General features: G+C 45.7%; 2 protein-coding genes across 4 annotated transcripts in view; one reads left to right on the top strand and one right to left on the bottom strand.

Annotated features, from left to right (window-relative positions):
* The window catches only part of LOC142184109 (uncharacterized), a 43320-nt gene extending 39704 nt beyond the window's left edge, over positions 1-3616 (bottom strand). For all 3 annotated transcript variants that reach the window (XR_012711800.1, XM_075258817.1, XM_075258816.1), the window contains exon 1: positions 3501-3616. The gene's annotated coding sequence lies outside the window, so the exon portion shown is untranslated. The remainder of the gene's footprint in view (positions 1-3500) is intronic.
* Positions 3617-13394: 9778 nt separating this feature from the next.
* Positions 13395-21391, top strand: LOC142184522 (olfactory receptor 5G9-like). The gene is made up of 3 exons (XM_075259419.1): positions 13395-13411; positions 19897-19910; positions 20457-21391. The coding sequence occupies exon 3, from the start codon at positions 20459-20461 to the stop codon at positions 21389-21391; it is 933 nt and encodes a 310-aa protein (XP_075115520.1). The 5' UTR covers positions 13395-13411; positions 19897-19910; positions 20457-20458.
* Positions 21392-21621: the final 230 nt, after the last annotated feature.

Below are 21621 nucleotides of genomic sequence, written 5' to 3'. Positions count from 1 at the left end.
GCAGAGTCCACCAGTGGTCTGTATATATCTGCCTGCGCACAGACTGGGCGTCTATAGATACAGCGGTCCGGTGACAGATCATGTGACCTCCTCAGCTCCCGTCACAAGCGAGAGACACGTAACCTCTATGGCCCCGGGGGTCTCCCCTCTTTCCACTTCGAGGCCGCTCTCACACTTACGTATTTCAGTCAGGAATTTGCATCAGTGTTTGGAAGTCAAAGCCAGCAGCGGACCCAAAGCACGACCGACACGAAAAGCTTTCAGTTATTTTTCTGTGCCTGGTTTTAGTTTACAAATGCAAAATACCAGCAACACCCCCCCTCCCCCACAGAGATATCACATAAGTCATAGCATAGTGGGCATACTATAGGAATGGCCTGAGTTATGGGGCCCCACACCCACTATCTATACAGCACAGCCCACTCTTTCCATAACTCCCAGCCTGGTGGATGGAGTACCCCTTTAAGCTGCCCCATATATGTGCATGCTCGGTCAAATCCAGATGTTCGGCTGATATTATATTGATATAAACTGTGCACCCCCTAATAGAAGGGAGGCCGTGAGCAGGATGATGATGATTTTTTTTTTTTTTTTTTTTTTTTTTAAGGTCTCCGTCTGTGCCAAATCAAAAACACCAAGTGCACGAAAAAAGTGTGGGTGCCACACTAAAAAAAAACGTGCCCAGGATGCTTGCCAAAAAACGCACCCTTCCCCTAAAGGGGAGAGAGGTTCCTGACTCAAACTCTTCCCCACAAGGACCAAAAGGTGACCGAGTGGGGTCGAGTATCCGAAAGGGCCATCTGCCCTTGATGATGATGATGATGATGGTGGAGGGTGTAACAACAACACTGGACATCAGTAATTATCACTACAACTACACCTAATATATGGGTATGGGGACACTCGTCCACATTAGGGAGAGCGTGTGCCTACATAGGCAGTACAGAGACTTACAAGTCATTCCTGCTCCGCTAGGGATTATGGGTAAAAAATATGCAAATCTATTCTCCTGGATGGAATTAGGAGAGCAGAGTGCACTCTGTACACCACCCTATAGAGGGCAGCATCCTTAACATCATGAACGACTCAGTTATAAAGGCTTTTAATCATAATGTGGATTTAATTGCCAAATCAGTATTTCTGTCCCAAAAGGAACAGATTCCCAGCTATGGACAGCGCTGTTTCGGCCTATTGGGCCATCCTCAGCATAGCGTAGGGATACTGATTTAGCAGAGTGAGAGACTATAAACCAGGGTATGGGGACACTCGTCCACATTAGGGATAAGGATGGCCCAATAGGCCGAAACAGCGCTGTCCATAGCTGGGAATCTGTTCCTTTTGGGACAGAAATACTGATCTGGCAATTAAATCCAGATTATGATTAAAAGCCTTTATAACTGAGTCGTTCATGATGTTAAGGATGCTGCCCTCTATAGGGTGGTGTACAGAGTGCACTCTGCTCTCCTAATTTCATCCAGGAGAATAGATTTGCATATTTTTTACCCATACACCTAATATAGTAATACTACACTGGATATATCACACTATAATACCACAGCACAGTACTAGACTATACCAGTGCACTGCTCTACACTGGGCAAACTGCGCTGAATAACATAGGAGAACCTTCAGCACTCAGCTGTTGTGGAACTACAACTCCCAGCATGCACACGTACTCTGCTGTTTTTGGAACCTGCATAGTAATGAATGAAGTTGTAGTTTCACAGTAGCTAAAGTACTGAAGGTTCCCTACTCCTGCACTGCACCACACTGGATACACTGCAATACGCTACACTGAGTATACTACACTGGATATAATACAATATACATACTACTCTGGATACACTACAGTTATCTATACCACTGCACTACTACTCTCTATAACTGACATAGCACACACTGCACTCCTCTGCATTGGGAATATTGTTCACACTCTTTTGCACTGCACTGGGCACACTGCATTCCTCTGCGTTGAGAATACTGGTCACACTGCACTCCTCTGATCACACTCCTCTGCATTAGGCATACTGGTCACACTGCACTCCTCTGATCACACTCCTCTGGTCACACTGCACTCCTCTGATCACACTGCACTCCTCTGCATTAGGCATACTGGTCGCACTCCTCTGGTCACACTGCACTCCTCTGGTCACACTGCACTCCTCTGGTCACACTGCACTCCTCTGGTCACACTGCACTCCTCTGGTCACACTGCACTCCTCTGCATTAGGCATACTGGTCACACTCCTCTGGTCACACTGCACTCCTCTGGTCACACTGCACTCCTCTGCATTAGGCATACTGGTCACACTGCACTGGTCACACTGCACTCCTCTGGTCACACTGCACTCCTCTGATCACACTCCTCTGGTCACACTGCACTCCTCTGCATTAGGCATACTGGTCACACTGCACTCCTCTGGTCACACTGCACTCCTCTGGTCACACTGCACTCCTCTGATCACACTGCACTCCTCTGGTCACACTGCACTGGTCACACTGCACTCCTCTGGTCACACTGCACTCCTCTGCATTAGGCATACTGGTCACACTGCACTCCTCTGGTCACACTGCACTCCTCTGGTCACACTGCACTCCTCTGATCACACTGCACTCCTCTGATCACACTGCACTGGTCACACTGCACTCCTCTGGTCACACTGCACTGGTCACAATGCACTCCTCTGGTCACACTGCACTCCTCTGGTCACACTGCACTCCTCTGGTCACACTGCACTCCTCTGGTCACACTCCTCTGGTCACACTGCACTCCTCTGCATTAGGCATACTGGTCACACTGCACTCCTCTGGTCACACTGCACTCCTCTGGTCACACTGCACTCCTCTGGTCACACTGCACTCCTCTGCATTAGGCATACTGGTCACACTGCACTCCTCTGATCACACTGCACTCCTCTGGTCACACTGCACTGGTCACACTGCACTCCTCTGGTCACACTGCACTCCTCTGCATTAGGCATACTGGTCACACTGCACTCCTCTGGTCACACTGCACTCCTCTGGTCACACTGCACTCCTCTGATCACACTCCTCTGGTCACACTGCACTCCTCTGGTCACACTGCACTCCTCTGGTCACACTGCACTCCTCTGATCACACTCCTCTGGTCACACTGCACTCCTCTGCATTAGGCATACTGGTCACACTGCACTCCTCTGGTCACACTGCACTCCTCTGGTCACACTGCACTCCTCTGGTCACACTCCATTTCCCTGCGCTGCATCCTCCTCAGCCATGGCGGTCAGCTCCAGTCCGCAGGCCGGTGGTCACAGCAGGAGGTGGGAGTGGCCGCCGCTCCAGATCACACAGCTGTTTTGCTGGCTGCAGTGCTGTACGCCCCGGGCCGCTCTGTACAGTCACACAGCGGGTCACTCCAGTGTACCGGGTCACCACTAGCACCCACATAGAGCTATGTCTACCTGTGACCCGGCAGTGCAGCCTCCCCACACCCGCCGCACAAGTGACGGATATCGCCTCACCTGCGCACGTCCAGGGTCACACCCGCCCGCCTTATCCGGGCTGCGGAGCCAGAGCCTCAGGTAAGAGCCACAGCGCGGGACAGCCGGTAGTCACCCGAGGCAGCCATTCTAGTCAGCGTAACCTAGGGGGCGTGGTAAACACAGCTGGGCGCTGATTGGCTGCACCAGTGACATCGTGACCAAGAGGATTATGGGAACAGGAGTCTTTATTTACTGCATCTAATGGAGCATCTTCCATCGTGTCACTACATTACCCAGTGCGCAGCGTGACAAGGTCAGGTGATGTCAGGCAGCCAATCAGAAAGCCAGAAGGGTCATTTCTCTTAGCGGTGCTGAGAACAGTGGAGAAGTCTTGTAGAGAACTGTGAGGAGGTGAGGGGATGAGTGTGAGGAGGTGAGGGGATGAGTGTGAGGAGGTGAGTGTGAGGAGGTGAGGTGATGAGTGTGAGGAGGTGAGGGGATGAGTGTGAGGAGGTGAGGGGATGAGTGTGAGGAGGTGAGGGGATGAGTGTGAGGAGGTGATGAGTGTGAGGAGGTGAGGGGATGAGTGTGAGGAGGTGAGGGGATGAGTGTGAGGAGGTGAGGGGATGAGTGTGAGGAGGTGATGAGTGTGAGGAGGTGAGGAGAGTGTAAGGAGGTGATGAGTGTATGGAGGTGAGGGGATGAGTGTGAGGAGGTGAGGGGATGAGTGTGAGGAGGTGAGGGGATGAGTGTGAGGAGGTGATGAGTGTGAGGAGGTGAGGGGATGAGTGTATGGAGGTGAGGGGATGAGTGTATGGAGGTGAGGGGATGAGTGTGAGGAGGTGAGGGGATGAGTGTGAGGAGGTGAGGGGATGAGTGTGAGGAGGTGAGGGGATGAGTGTATGGAGGTGAGGGGATGAGTGTGAGGAGGTGAGGGGATGAGTGTGAGGAGGTGAGGGGATGAGTGTGAGGAGGTGAGGGGATGAGTGTGAGGAGGTGAGGGGATGAGTGTGAGGGGATGAGTGTGAGGAGGTGAGGTGATGAGTGTGAGGAGGTGAGGGGATGAGTGTGAGGAGGTGAGGTGATGAGTGTGAGGAGGTGAAGAGTGTGAGGAGGTGAGGAGAGTGTAAGGAGGTGAGGAGAGTGTAAGGAGGTGAGGAGATGAGTGTGAGGAGGTGAGGGGATAAGTGTGAGGAGGTGAAGAGTGTGAGGGGATGAGTGTGAGGAGGTGAGGGGATGAGTGTGAGGAGGTGAAGAGTGTAAGGAGGTGAGGAGAGTAAGGAGGTGAGGAGATGAGTGTGAGGAGGTGAAGAGTGTGAGGAGGTGAGTGTGAGGAGGTGAAGAGTGTGAGGAGGTGAAGAGTGTGAGAAGGTGAGTGTGAGGGGATGAGTGTGAGGAGGTGAGTGTGAGGAGGTGAGTGTGAGGAGGTGAGGGGATGAGTGTGAGGAGGTGAGTGTGAGGAGGTGAGTGTAAGGAGGTGAGGAGATGAGTGTGAGGAGATGAGGAGAGTGTAAGGAGGTGAGGGGATGAGTGTGAGGAGGTGAAGAGTGTGAGGAGAGTGTAAGGAGGTGAGGGGATGAGTGTGAGGAGGTGAAGAGTGTGAGGAGGTGAAGAGTGTGAGGAGAGTGTAAGGAGGTGAGGGGATGAGTGTGAGGAGATGAGGAGAGTGTATGGAGGTGAGGAGATGAGTGTGAAGACGTGAAGAGTGTGAGGAGAGTGTAAGGAGGTGAGGGGATGAGTGTGAGGAGATGAGGAGAGTGTATGGAGGTGAGGAGATGAGTGTGAAGAGTGTGAGGAGAGTGTAAGGAGGTGAGGGGATGAGTGTGAGGAGATGAGGAGAGTGTAAGGAGGTGAGGGGATGAGTGTGAGGAGGTGAAGAGTGTGAGGGGATGAGTGTGAGGAGGTGAAGAGTGTGAGGAGGTGAAGAGTGTGAGGAGAGTGTAAGGAGGTGAGGGGATGAGTGTGAGGAGATGAGGAGAGTGTATGGAGGTGAGGAGATGAGTGTGAAGACGTGAAGAGTGTGAGGAGAGTGTAAGGAGGTGAGGGGATGAGTGTGAGGAGGTGAAGAGTGTGAGGGGATGAGTGTGAGGAGATGAGGAGAGTGTATGGAGGTGAGGGGAGTATAAGGAGGTGAGGAGATGAGTGTGAGGGGAGCAGGGCCGCCATCAGGAATTTTGGGGCCCCTTACAGCCTAAGTGTCTGCCCCCCCCCCCCCCCCCCCGCCATTTTAAAACGACCATATTTTGCATCACACCAATTCTGTATTACATTTCCCTTTATTTAGCAGCATTACAAGGCTTAATCAGATTCTATTTGCAGGTACAATCTGCTCCGTGTGACCGCGCCTATAGAGAGCCAACACCATCTATAAGAGCCTCCTAATAAATCCTCAGGGCTTATTCACATTGCGTTTTTGGCCTCCCTTGCAGGGATACGTTGGTAACCAGTCAGAATCAGCTGTCAACTTATCCCTGCACAAAGAACTGGCCATTAAAAAAAAGGGGGGCCTGCAGTTCTCCGTGCAGGGATAAGTGGGGAGCTGATTGTGACTGGTTACCAACGTATTCCGGCAAGGGAGGCCAAAAACGCAATGTGAATACTCCTTTAAAGTGAAAGTCCCACCCCCAAAGAGGCTGCTATGCTAGTAACATAGCGGCCTACATCATTATTATTCTCCAGCTAAAAACTTATATATTATATATTATTGCCCCAGTTCCCTCTCCGCAGTGCCGCGCACACAATGTCCCAACAATCCCCCCCCCCCCCCGTCCACCCTCTAACATCTTTCCATTGCCCCCTGTACCCATACCTCCCAACTTTTGAAGAACCAAAAGAGGGATAAAATGTGCGGCGCGGGAAATTTAGCCCCACGCACTGTTATGTTGACTCCGCCCACTCATTAATTTTTCATGTGCCCGCACACTGTATAATCCTCCTACAGTCACCCGTAAATTATATGTCCCCCCTCCGTCTCTCCCCCAGCTTCATATACACCCTTCATCTGCCCCCAGATTCATGTCCCTCCATCTCTGCCCCCAGATTCATGTCCCCCATCTCTGCCCCCAGATTCATGTCCCCTCCATCTCTGCCCCCAGATCCATGTCCCCTCCATTTCTGCCCACAGATTCATGTCCCCACATCTCTGCCCCCAGATCCATGTCCCCTCCATCTCTGCCCCCAGATCCATGTCCCCTCCATTTCTGCCCACAGATTCATGTCCCCTCCATTTCTGCCCACAGATTCATGTCCCCACATCTCTGCCCCCAGATTCATGTCCCCTCCATCTCTGCCCCCAGATTCATGTCCCCTCCATCTCTGCCCCCAGATTCATGTCCCCTCCATCTCTGCCCCCAGATTCATGTCCCCACTCCATCTCTGCCCCCAGATTCATGTCCCTCCATCTCTGCCCCCAGATTCATGTCCCTCCATCTCTGCCCCCAGATTCATGTCCCTCCATCTCTGCCCCCAGATTCATGTCTCCACATTTCTGCCCCCAGATTCATGTCCCCTCCATCTCTGCCCCCAGATTCATGTCCCCTCCATCTCTGCCCTCAGATTCATGTCCCCTCCATCTCTGCCCTCAGATTCATGTCCCTCCATCTCTGCCCCCAGTGTCATGCCGTCCTCTCCTTCATCTGCCCCCAGTTTCACGTTCCACATAATCCACATTACACTTACCTTTTCCTTGTTCCCCCGCTGTTCTCTGTGCGCCTCTCTCTCTTACTGGCGCACAGTTGTAGACGCGATGTGACGTCATCACATCGCGTCTACACTGCCGGGTAGCCGGCGGCAGCGGCGAAGTGAGGAGCTGACACAGTCCATGGGGTCTCATCTTCCTCTTCGTTGGTGGCTGCTATATGGGGGGGGGTTGGAGGTGGGGTGGGGCGGGGCGGTTGGTTTGGGGTATAACAGTCCGTGGAGTCTCGTGTTCCTCTTCGTTGGTGACCGCTATATGGGGGGGTGGGGTGGGGTGGGTGTATTGGGATAAATATAACAGTCCGTGGAGTCTCATCTTCCTCTTGTTTGGTGACAGCTGGACACGTATTGGGCAGCGATCTCCACGGTGGCCTCTTCTTCTCCCAGTAGGATGTAGAGTTTCCTCTTCTCGTCTGCAGATATGAAGTCTGGGGTGTGGGCAGAGAGTCTTTGGTAGTAGACGGCCCTCACAGCTGAGTATTTGGTGCAGTGTAGCAGGAAGTGGGTGTCGTCTTCTAGGGCCCCCTGGTCACAGTGCTGGCACAGTCTCTTCTCCCGTGGCTTGTACGTCTGCCTGTATCGCCCCGCCTCTATCTCTAGGTTGTGGGCGCTCAGTCTGTACCGGCTCAGGGTCTGTCTGTGCTTGGGGTGGCGTATTCTCTCCAGGTAGGTGGCCATGGTGTAGTCCCTTTGTAGGGATTGGTACACGGTGAGTTTCTTGGAGTTATTTATTTCGTTTCTCCATTCTTCAATGTACCGCTCTCTGTTTGCCTCTGTGGTCGCCTTTATTTCGGCCTTGGTTATCGTCTGTTGGTGTTTTTGGTTTGGTGGTTGGCTGTTTGGTTGTTGAATGTCTGGTTTGCTCAGGTGGCTTAGCCATGCTTGGTGGTGGTAGGAGTCGGACTTGCTCACCTGGATGTGTGCCTGGAAAGCTAGCGCCCTCTTCTGTATGGTGAGCCATAGGGGGAGTCTGCCTAGCTCTGCCCTGCAGGCTATGTTGGTGGTGTTGCGATGGACATGGAGCAGGTATTTGCAGAACTCCAGGTGGAAGTTCTCTGTTGGGCTGGAATCCCACTTTGACTGGTCTGGGTAGGTGGCTGGGCCCCAAACCTCACTGCCATAGAGAAGGATCGGGGAGATGACTGCGTCAAATATCTTCAGCCAGACCCTCACCGGTGGTTTGAGGTGGTACAGTTGTCTTCTGATGGCGTAGAAGGTTCTGCAGGCTTTTGCTTTCAGGGTTTCTATTGCAGCTTTGAAGCTTCCTGATTGGCTGAGCTCCAGCCCCAGGTAGGTGTAGCTGTTGGTTTTCTCCAGTGTGGAGCCGTTCAGTGTGAATTGTGGGGTGGTGGAGGCTTTGTTTTGGCCCTTCTTCTGAAATACCATGATTTTGGTCTTCTTCTGGTTGATGGGTAGGGCCCATGTGGTGCTGAATTTTTCCAGCACGGACAGGCTTTCTTGGAGATCTTTCTCGGTGGGGGCCAGGAGTAGGAGGTCATCGTAGGAGTATAAGGAGGTGAGGAGATGAGAGTGTAAGGAGGTGAGGAGAGTATAAGGAGGTGAGGGGATGAGTGTGAGGAGATGAGGAGAGTGTAAGGAGGTGAGAGTATAAGGAGGTGAGGGGATGAGTGTGAGGAGAGTGTAAGGAGGTGAGGAGAGTATAAGGAGGTGAGGGGATGAGTGTGAGGAGATGAGGAGAGTGTAAGGAGGTGAGAGTATAAGGAGGTGAGGGGATGAGTGTGAGGAGAGTGTAAGGAGGTTAGGAGACGAGTGTGAGGGGAATGTGAGGAGATGAGTGTGAGGAGACGAGCGTGAGGGGAGTATAAGGAGGTGAGGGGATGAGTGTGAGGGGAATGTGAAGGGATGAGTGTGAGGGGAATGTGAGGGGATGAGTGTGAGACGAGTGTGTGGGGATGAGTGTGGGAAGAGTGTAAGGAGGTGAGGGGAGTGTGAAGAGATGAGTGTGAGGGGTGAGGAGAGTAAGAGGTGAGGAGATGAGTGTAAGGAGGTGAGTGTGAGAAGAGTGTAAGGAGGTGAGGAGACGAGTGTGAGGGGAATGTGAGGAGATGAGTGTAAGGAGGTGAGGGGAATGTGAGGGGATGAGTGTGAGACGAGTGTGTGGGGATGAGTGTGAGAAGAGTGTAAGGAGGTGAGGGGAGTGTGAGGAGATGAGGGGATGAGTGTGAGGAGGTGAGGAGAGCGTAAGGAGGTGAGGGGATGAGTGTGTGGAGGTGAGGGGATGAGTGTGAGGAGATGAGTGTGAGAAGAGTGTAAGGAGGTGAGGGGATGAGTGTGAGGAGGTGAGGAGAGTGTAAGGAGGTGAGGGGATGAGTGTGAGGAGGTGAGGAGATGAGTGTGACGAGAGTATAAGGAGGTCAGGGGATGAGTGTGAGGACATGAGGAGAGTGTAAGGAGGTGAGGGGATGAGTGTGAGGAGGTGAGGGGATGAGTGTGAGGAGATGAGTGTGAGGAGAGTATAAGGAGGTGAGGGGATGAGTGTGAGGAGATGAGTGTGAGGAGAGTATAAGGAGGTGAGGGGATAAGTGAAATAAATAAAAGTTCTAAATCACCTCCTGTCCCTAGAATATATATATAAAAGTAGAAAATCATATATCATAAACCACCGGGTTTTTTTTCAATACAAGGTGATCTAAGCAATAGATAGTCCCCAAAATGGTATAACTAAAAAGTACTTCTGGCCCCGCAAAAAAACCCACTCTATGCGTCCCCGTACAGCTGCAGGGTCACCTGTCAATGTGGCCTTGCAGCTGTTGCAAAACTACAACTCCCATATATTAAATATTTTACCATTTTTTGCTTCCAAATTTTTTTTCCCTATTTTCCTCCTCTAAAACCTAGGTGCGTCTTATAGTCCGAAAAATACTGTATGTATATATATATATATATATATATATATATATATATATATATATAGAGATCACAATGTACATTATTTTTCCCTATCAGTATGTCTTTGTAGAATGGGAGGAAATCCACGCAAACACAGGGAGAACATACAAATTCCTTGCAGATGTTGATGCTAACCACTGAGCCACCGTGTTGCCTCGGGTGACTAAATTTTTGTCTGGTGAGTTTACCGTTACCATTATGGGATTATGTGTTTTATCATCTGAGTATCATCCTATATCTGTTGATGAGTTCCTATTTCATGGCATCCTTGTTACCTGCTAGTGTGATAAGGGCTTCATATTTCTTGTTTATTCACCTATATATTTGTTGCATAATTCACCATACTGTGAGTGCCAGGAGACACTGCCAGTATTCAGGAAATGGGATTACTATAGGTGAAGTCCAATTCTGCCATCCATATTGTTTCCACACTGCTTAGAAAAAGAAAAAAAACAAAACTTTTTAAATAATATAAAAAAAATATATATATAAAAATTCAAATCATTCCCCTTTCCCTAGATCCGACTAATATTATAAGTGTGAAAGTTTGTGTGTTTGGATGTTTGTTCCTCAATCACGCTAAAACGCCTGGACGGATTTGCGTGCAATTTTCCACAAACATAGTTTTCCCTTAGGATTGAGTCACAGGCTACTTTTGGTGCCACTAAACAACATGGCTTCCTAGCAGGAGACTCACAAAAGCAGGACTCCTAGCCCCAGCTATAGACTCACACACACTGCCTGGCATTTCCTGCCTCAACCTGCCTGCACACTCCTTACTGTCACCTCAGGAGTCGCCCTCACTCTACTCACTCACATTTACATATAGCTTTCCACTATATAACACATCACATTGTCTGTATTACTACATACACAATATAACACATCACATTGTCTGTATTACTACATACACAATACAACACATCACATTGTCTGTATTACTACATACACAATATAACACATCACATTGTCTGACACAATACAACACATCACATTGTCTGACACAATACAACACATCACATTGTCTGACACAATACAACACATCACATTGTCTGACACAATACAACACATCACATTGTCTGACACAATACAACACATCACATTGTCTGACACAATACAACACATCACATTGTCTGACACAACACATCACATTGTCTGTATCACGACATACACAATACAACACATCTCATTGTCCGTATCACGACATACACAATATAACACATCACATTGTCTGTATCACGACATACACAATACAACACATCACATTGTCTGTATCACGACATACACAATACAACACATCTCATTGTCTGTATCACGACATACACAATACAACACATCACATTGTCTGTATCACGACATACACAATACAACACATCACATTGTCTGTATCACAACATACACAATACAACACATCTCATTGTCTGTATCACGACATACACAATACAACACATCTCATTGTCTGTATCACAACATACACAATACAACACATCACATTGTCTATATCACGACATACACAATATAACACATCACATCACATTTGCTAGCCCACCAAACTTTTTAAAGCACTTTTACAGTTTCACACGTCTGTGTCCGCCCAATTCTCAAATCACCGCAGACGAAGTTGCGGGTAAAAGCTATCTCAAATAAAGATAAATATACAAAAATAAAAACAAATTATGCATAACCACGTCTGAAAAAACCCGGTCTACAAACATATAAAAATATTTTTTCTATACAACAAATGCTGCAGTGAGAGAAAAAAATCAAGTAGACTAAATCACTATTTTTATTTTACATTGCGCCACCCATAAAATATTAAATAATAAGCAATTAAAGTGACAAAAATTCTCCAAAATGGTATAAATAATAAGTACATCTGGCCTACAAAAATAGATGCCTTATCCATCCTCATACACGGAAATATAAAAAAGTTACGGATGTTGGAATATGGCAACCACAATTTTTTTTTTAATCAAAGTTTTCGATTTTTTTAAGGGGTTAAAATGTAAAAAATGCTATACACATTTGGTATCCCCGGAATTGTACCAAACCATAGAATACAGATGACGTCATTTTGGCTTAGTGAATGCAATAAAAAACACTTTTCCACCAATTCCACCCCATTCTGATTTTTTTCCAAGCTTCCCAGTACATTACATGGAATATTACATTGTACCAGTACAAAGGGCAATTTGTCCCTTTCTGTAAATGGAAAAATAAAAAACGTTATGAGTCTTAGAAGGCAAGGAGTCAAAAAATGCCTGCACCAGGATACTGCTACACTTCAACTGTTTGCAAGCTAAAAGCAAAAAAGATCTGCAAAAAATGAACCCGAGAATTTATATAAAATTACACTATGTAACAAATGTTTATTTTTGTTTTGTCTTTGTTTTAATAATGTTATTTTCTGATTATTTAGATCTGAAAAGAATATTAAATGCTAATTTGAACTCAAAAACTTTGCTTTGGTACCAAGACATCGATATTTTAAAATCATATATTTTAATTAACAAGTAGAGATGAGCGAACACTGTTCGGAACAGCCATTCCGAACAGCACGCTCCCATAGAAATGAATGGATGTAGCCGGCATGCGGGGGGGGTTAAGCGACCGGCCGCTGGCAAAGTGTATGTGCCAGCTGCTTCCATTCATTTCTATGGGAGCGTGCTGTTCAGAACGTCTGATCCGAACAGTGTTTGCTCATCTCTATTAACAAGACTATCATATGTCTTGATGTTGGTGAAATATTCTAGACTGTTCTGAAAACTTCTAATGTTTACATCATTCTAGCCATGTCTAGACGTCGGTAGAATATTCTAGACATCTGCCTGCTTACTATATAAGCACGTCTGCTGTACTTAATGTAATTGCAGTCATAGTAGATAGATATAGTGTGAAAGCGAGTGCTGCAACTGAATAGGACTGAGACATACAGTGTGTATTTAGATGCAGAGATGGCACCAAGAGGCTGTAAGCATTCTGCTGATTTGTTTTGCTACATGTGGTGAATTCATCAAGACACGAGCCAAGAAATATTCAATGAGAAAGTCAGTCAGGATGTGTGAAGCCTATAAGGTATACTACGGAGTACAGGTTGGGGACCAGGACAAACCCTGGGCACCTCACTACAGTTGTGAAAACTGCAAAAGAAAACTTGAGGGATGGTTCTGAGGGGTTCTGAAGAGCCATGAAGTTTGATATTCCAAGAATTTGGCTAGAGCCTACCGACCACTCAACTAACTGCTACTTTTGCACGGTCGATCCTTCCAAACGTTGAAGTGACAAGAATACTCCTCCCGTGGTGTATCTTGATATCCCATCATCAATTGCTCAAGTACCACACTGCACTGAGCTCCCCATAACTGCACCTCCTGAAAGATATCAGCCATCATCAGAAGACAGTGGCAGAAGATTGTGCTCAAGTACCACAAAATGGGCTGCAGGATGTCTCTTAAATTTCATATTCTTGATGCCCACCTCAGCAAGTTTTTTTTATTTAGATTGTGAGCCCCATATAGGGATATATATAGGGATCACAATGTGCTTTTTTTTTTCTCCTATCCGTATGTCTTTGCAGAATGGGAGGAAATCCACGCAAACACAGGGAGAACATACAAACTCCTTGCAGATGTTGTTCCTGGCGGGATTGGTACCCAGGACTCCAGTGCTGCAAGGTTGCAGTGCTAACCACTGAGCCACCGTGTTCAAGTTTAAGGAGAATATGGGGGCATTCTCTGAGGAGCATGGAGAACGCTTTCATCAAGATATACTGGATTTTGAACACTGCTACCAAGGCCAGTATAACGAAAACATGATGGGAGATTACATTTGGGGACTTGTTCGAGAAAGTGACTTACAGTATAATCGTAAATCTAGAAAGCAAACACACTTTTAAGTTTAATATCTCGACTCTTACGGTTCTGTATAATGACATTATTTTTCTATGACATTATGTTATTGTATATGAAGCTAGACGGCTGAATATAGTCGTTATTTTTACTAATATCAGACATTTATTGTTTTCGATGCCCTGGTCATTAAAACAAAGTTGATTAATAATAATTAGTATTTTCTGTAATGCCAACCTATGCAGTGTTAGGAAATAATATTTGATGAACAAGGACAAAAACTGTTACATAGTGAATTATTTGTTTCAAGAACATGTAGAAAATTCTGGTTCATCTTGCATCAATGGATGAAGGTCAGCGCACAAAGATGTAGCTTGGACAAGACAGAGATTTATGTCTTCATAGAAGTAGAAGAACATAAAAAAAAAAAAAAAATCAAAGTATGGAGGTAGACATGTGTAAGCAGGACTCCCAAGACATCATGGATGACATGACATGCCTTTATAGAGTGGTCCAAACATTTCCCAAGAAATTGTCCCCAAATTGGGCTGAACCAAAGTGAATGCAGACTCTGAAGCTTGTCATACCGTGTCAGTATAAATGTTTGAGAAGCTGCCTGTTATCACCTATCATAACAGACACTAACTGGTGTTAATAAGAGATGAGCGAGTACTATTCAAAACAGCTGTTTCGAATATCACGCACCCATAGGAATGAATGGAAGCGGCTGGCATGCAGACTTTGCTGGCGGCCGGCCGCTTAACCCCCTGTGTGCCGGCTGCATCCATTTATTCCTATGGGTGCGTGCTATTCAAAACGGGAGTTTCGAATAGTACTCGCTCATCTCTAATGTTAATGTGTCTGTTTCTTTACCGGATCCATTTAACCCTTTCACTGCCAAGGGTCTCTGAAAATTTTGCACCACTGGCTGCCAGAGCAATTTTCAGTTTTGAGATGGACAAATCAAACCCAAATTGCAACATTAAAAAATCATCTAACCCCCCATACCTATATATTTTCTTAAAGTAGACACCTGCAGCATTGTCAGAATGGCACTTAGTACTGTATATGAACAGGCACCTTCATGCAATTTAGTTTTTAAAAGTGGAAACCAAACAATAAATTACACAATGCACAAAACCTCCTAAAAACAAAAGTTGAACATGTGCAGAGTTTATACTTATCACTAAGACCTACACCCGCATGCACGTGTCTTCAGAAAATCACCAGAACTGGAAGGAACAAAAATCTTCTTTGAAGCTGGAAATGTTAAAAAGTATCATCCTCTAGATTGTAGGGATTACACACCGCGAAAAGCAAGTGAACCCCTAAACCCTATATATTTTTTGAAAGTAGACAACCTGAAGATTACATATGTCTCAATGGGTCATCAATAGCCACATCCACCTTCATGCAAAATCTTGTAACAGATAGCAACAGACCCTAGTGACAGTCACCTGTGGCAGTGTGAACAACCCCTTACATTCCTACCTTGGGGATGCAGCAGTGTCATCTAAGTTTCATCTGAGTGCCTTTCGTCCACCTCTGATTTCAGTGGGGTTTCTACTCCATTTTGTCCTGTTGTTCCAGAAATGGAAAGGACATGCTTTGTATTCTTTTTTTTTAAATTGGTTATTTAATGGGTTTTATCAATAAAGAGGAACAATAAGACTGATAATCCTATATCGATCCACAAATCACACAAATATAACAACAGTGAAATATAGAAATAAAACAATATTAAGCAATAAAGTCGGAAGAAAATGATCCACACACAAAAAAAAAACCACTAACAGGGAGGGACAAGATGAGACAAGAGGGCAAGAACGACAAGGAAAAACCACCAAGGTAGGGGAGGATCCAGAAAGTAGGATATCACAAAGACTGAGTGGTCCAAAATGTGTCCCACAGGTTCTAAATAGCATGAAACTTCTCCTCATTGTTAAGCACAGCTGTCAGAAACTCCACTGACTGCGCGTTCCTGATCTGTAGAGTACAACTCTTCGAGCACAGGGGAGGCCAGTTGGCGCCAGTGCTTGGCAATCAAGCACCTAGCAGAGATGAAAAGAAGTAAAAAGAGGTGTAGGGCATGTTTGCGCAGTTTGATGGGGGGAGATGAAGGAGATAGGACCTAGGAGACAAGGGGAAACTAACCCCCATCACCTGTTCCAAGAGATCAAAAACCTAGCACCAGTAAGGCTGGAGGGAAGGATAGGACCAAAAAAGATGGAAGATATGTGCAGGGAAGGCACAACAACACCAGCAGCAATCTGACACAGATCTATCAAAGGACTGGAGAAGAGCTGGCGTATGGTACCAATGCATCAGCATCTTAAAGGGGTATTCCCACCTCACATACTCATCAGTCTTTACTGCTGTAAAATCTTCCTGGTTTCTTGCATCATTTGGTGGGCGGGGTTTCACATGCAACCAGCCATTTAGCTCTGCCCCCAAATTTGCGTGTAGCTCCGCCCACCCATATTGGACTATGAAGTACAGGCAGCAGCAACTCCATTCTGTGTTACATACAGAGACTGCCTGTCTCTGCCATAATGAACACAATTGTATTAGCTAGCCTGATAACTGGGAGAACAGAAGAAATGCAAGCAGCTCCTCTCCTCTATCTGAGAGCAGGACCTAGGTCACGTGGTGTAGACACAGGAATAGCTAGAAACACAGGCTTGCTCCCCTGCACTTAGCCCCTCCTCCCTTCCCCCTGAGAGAAGGCAGATACATCACTTGACTTTTGAGCCAGTCAGGGCTGTGGCCACAAAGAATTGAATAAAGTAAGATAGTGGACACACAAAGCAGTTTTGCTGAAGCAGTGTATTTAGGAAAAGTCTTACATCCACATTAACAAGCAGTATAGATAGGAGCCTTGTGATGGGACAACCCCTTTAAAAAAAATTCTCCTTGTGGACAACACAACTCGAAGTCTTAGACGCCCTATTCCAAATAAGGGACCAGTCAGAATTCGAGATATCCTGCCCCACGTAGGTCTCCTATGAGGACATATAAGGATGCTTAGGTAAAATATTGGGAGTACGGTCCTATAGGAAGCGATAGATATCAGAGACCAGTCCCTATGTCCCAGTACCAGCCTTACAGAGCCTCTCAAACAGCGTGGAGTTAGGTGCAACTGACCCCCGAAAAACAAAGGAAGCAAGATGGGAAATCTGGATGCACGTGAACTTACTGGACCCGGGGAGGCCAAACCTGGACCGGAGCTCTGCAAACGGCAAAAGAGTCAAAGTCTGATAGTCAATAATATTGGCCAGCTGAAAGAGGCCCACCTTCAGCCACGGGCCCAGTGAGTCCAGGCGGGAAATTAGGGTGCAAAAGAAAGGCGGTCATGGAAGAGTGGGAGGAGAAATGCTTCATATTCTATAGAACAGAACATTGGAACCCCCTTGGGCTGTACACTCAGTTGTGTACACAGAGTCTTAGTCTACTTTACTGCGCCATGTTCTGGGGGATCATATATAAAGGCTAGCTTCACAGCGCTGAGATTCACCCATAAACCTCAGACCGTGTGTTTGCTGGTTTACCGGCCTGACCTTTATGAGGGAGCGAGACGCCTAGCAGTATAGTTATCTATGATATTAGGAGTCCCTCTCCCTGTATACTGTCCTGTAGTGATTATAGTACTGAATACAGTGTGGGACAATACGATTTACCGGGAGGCAGGGACTCCTGATATCATAGATAACTATACTACTAGGAGTCCTGCTCCCAGCATGAAGGTGAAGCTGATAAATCTGACCAACACACGGCCCCAGCTTCACAAGTGAAACGCGGTCATGTAAATCCGGCCTAATATGTCTACAAATTTTAAAAAGTTTAAAATAATTTTTCCTTTTAACTAGCCTGATCAGTAAATGTTATCAGGAGCGGATACAGGTTAATTCAGTATTATTATTATTTTTATAGTAATCCATGTAATTGCTGACGGCTCTCCTGAGTGTTCAGATATTCTCTGAAGACGTTTCATACTAATAATTAGTCTGCAGCAATAAACAGAGACATAGACGTATGAGGAGAGTCTTGGATGTTTCCTCGCACGGCTTTGCATTGTCTTTGTAGTACTTTATTTTATTCACCTTTACAATATGACTAAAGCAAAAAATTGTATTTAAGAAAATGTATTGATTTTCATGTAAGCTGTATTGTTTGCATGATATAGCACAATATATTTCCTGATATACATAATTCTGGGGAATGCAGATATTTGCACAGGTAAGAATACAGTTAGAGGGGCAACTATTCCAAAAAGTAAAATCTTGGTATGTCCCTCTTTACAAATATTACATGCAGTGCAGGCAAAAATTGTACCCAGCCGCGTTACTGGGCATTTTTCCATCTCTTTCCCTTATGAATTTTTCCATTCCTGCGTAATAGACAAGTTGTTCCCTGCAGGTGCATAGTTATAAGGGAAGCAGAGGTAATGCTTGGGCTGCGTTCACTCTGCCAGTCTCCTTTCTGATATCATACAGCCTCGAGATACCCATAGAGAAACAAAAACAACAACTCTACCCCTCCTCTTTTTGTATTTGCAGTAAAACCCCATAGACACAACCGATATTACTGCTGTGTACAAGTTCTGAGTTGTGTAATATGTCAATGATTTTATTCTATGGTGTCTTGTTTTTTTGTTTTTTTTTTTGACATTATTCAGTTTGGGGGAAATTAAAGGCAAAGTCAACGCGTTCAAGTCTTTGTCATATTCCTCACACTAATCCTGAGCACTTTTTGCTGTAGGGTACATCATCCTGCTCAGTGAGGACTTTTCCATTCGTGAGTACCATTGCCATGAATGGGTGTACTTAGTAGGCAATTTTGTTTAAGAAGGTGGTACAATGTTAAGGTAATTTCCGCATAAATGTTAGGTCCATAGGTGTCCTAGCCAAACATTTGAAGGGCATCACGTTGTTTCCCCAGTTTTCCTTCTTTCCATAATACATCCTGATCTCCTTCCCAGGTAAGTAACACACAAGTACCCAGCCAGCCACGTGATGTGAAAGAAAAGGTGATTAATCTGACCAGACCTACTGCACCCACACTTCTGATGTTCATGTGCTAATATTAGAGACTTTTGGTGGTAGTCAGTGATGCATTGTGTGTTCTAACACCTTGTGAGACAGTGAAGGGTGTGGTCTGGGAAGGCAGCTAAAGGGTGTTTGGTAAAGACCCACACCAGGGAGATCAGCTGACTAATTAAGGCCTGATATTAGGTTGTGTGTAGTACTAGGAGCTGTGGCACCACACTGACAGAGCTGACCTGTCCAAACAGAACCTACAAACCAGGTACTGTGCCACCTGCTGTTGTTACCAGAGCAAGAGTCTGGCAGCCAGGCTCCTGTATAGTCAGGGAGCAGTTTCTTATATTTTGTTAGTTCTCAGCCGGGAAGGCTTTTGTTTTGTTTGTTTGTGCCTTTGCAAAGGCAATTTATGCACCTCAAGTGAAATAAACGCTGAACTTGAGTGTAACCCAGTGTCTGTGTCCCTTTTTCTTGCACTGCTACCGAACATCTACCTGAGTGATTCCCTACGCACCTATAATGGAGACATTAGGAACAGCGCTTCAGTAATCCATGCAGTTGCCATTCCAGTCTGTGAATGGTATGTAGAACATACTCGTACCTTCAGTCTTGACCTTTTCTGTCCCTTGGTTGAACTTGATGCCCTTTTCAACTGTATTTTGTAACCATATATAGAAGAAGACGACAGCACTCCATATATTGTTTAAAATATAAGGTGTTTTATTCCACAAAGTATGTGATCCTTCTATCATAGGTTTAAATAGGTGATAATCATCATTTTCACATGTAGGTTAAAATACTGAAACAGAGGAAAATGTGTAGGAGGCTTAAAACAGGGTAAAGGAATAGCCAAACTCTGCTAGAAAGGAGAGACTGTGGAAGACAGTTTCATGTCACAAGTCATACCAAATGGCAAGACTGGGCAAAGCAACAAGACATAAGCTATACTGCAAGTGGTTTGGCTATAAGAGAAGTCTGTTTATTTGCTAAAGAGCTATAGATTGGTAGATGGTACAGTGTCTGCAGGGACCAGTGAAGATATGGAGCATGGTGGAAATTCCTTGCAACTTTGGGGCTGCATTTCAGCAAATAAAGTTTGGGATTTGGTCAAGATTAATAGTGTCCTCCTCAATGCTGAGAAATACAGGCAGATACTTGTTCATCATGTAATACCATCAGGGAAGTATCTGATTGACTCCAAATGTATTCTTTAGCAGGACAAAAACCCCAAACCTACAGACAATGTAACTGAGAGCATAAAGAAGAACAAGGAGTCCTGGAAGTGATGATATGGCCAACTACAGCGTCCTAATCTCAACATCATCCAGTCTGTCGGGGATGACATTTAGAGATTGGAGAGAAGGATTGGAGTTCACCTACATGCACAAAAGCCTGAACCAATTGCTTCTCCAACAGTGACTTTCTGTTACTCCAATGGCGTCTTACATTGTTCTTAGGAATTGATCTATCCCCAGTAACACAAGTAAATGTCAGCTGCAAAGAAATGGAGCAAGTAAATGAGACCACCATCAACTATTTTATTATTAAAGGGATTACAGATGTTCCACAGTTACAAGTTCTCATTTTCTTCCTGGTTCTTCTCATTTATCTTCTCACTCTGACCGGTAACATCATAATATTTCTTCTAATTTGCCTGGATCATCAACTTCACCATCCCATGTATTTCTTCCTGGGTAACTTGTCCATTCTCGACATCTCTTGTTCCACAATTACGTTGCATAAAATTCTTACCATGTTTGCTACAGGGAATAACATCATTTCTTTCCCTGTCTGTATGACACAGTTATATTTCTTTTCTAGTTTCACATCTATTGAGCTATTGCTATTGACAGCTATGAGCTATGATCGATATGTGGCCATATGTAGCCCGTTATATTACGTGAGGGTCATGAACCCTCAGGCCTGTGTCTTGTTGGCTTTGTTGTGCTGGGTGGTTGGGTTTATTGAACTTATACCGTATATGGTTCTTCTGCTCAGGATATCTTGCTATAGATCCAACATAATCAACCACTTCTTCTGTGATATGATGCCGATTATCAAGTTGTCTTGCAGTGACACCTCGGCCCTGGAGCTCTTGATCTTCACTGAGGGTGTTTTCCTTCTGAGTGTCACACCATTCCTTCTCACCCTCATCTCCTATATCTTCATTATCCTATCCATCATGAGAATACGTTCCAGCTCAGGAAGAAAGAAAACTTTCTACACCTGTTCCTCACACCTTACAGTGGTGGTTCTACTGTATGGGACACTTTTCTGCCAGTATCTAAGACCAACAACAATGGACACATTAGACTCCAATAAAATATTCTCACTTTTTAATACAGCTGCCGTCCCTGTCCTCAATCCCATTATCTACAGTCTAAAAAATAAAACTGTGATGTCTGCTCTAAAACAAAGGACGGTATTACATTTTTAGATTCCCAAAGGACAAGCAAAAATCCAATTTTGAGAATGAATCTGTGCAGGGAACTAGAGCCAGTCCTATTCACATGAATAGGGCATGCTGTTGATTGCTGTTGGTGGCAGTGCAGCGTTGTGCAGAAGATGGTGTCATGCTCAACCATAAAAAGCATACAATTTTCGTGACTAAGTGTACACCCACTAATTGTACAAAACATAAGATGGATCTGGCTCAGAAACAGTGGT

The sequence above is a fragment of the Leptodactylus fuscus genome, chromosome 11, assembly GCF_031893055.1.
Source record: "Leptodactylus fuscus isolate aLepFus1 chromosome 11, aLepFus1.hap2, whole genome shotgun sequence".
In the NCBI taxonomy this organism is placed as follows: domain Eukaryota; kingdom Metazoa; phylum Chordata; class Amphibia; order Anura; family Leptodactylidae; genus Leptodactylus; species Leptodactylus fuscus.
The sequence above is the reverse complement of the archived record's forward strand: the minus strand, read 5'-3'. Positions and strand labels throughout refer to the sequence as shown.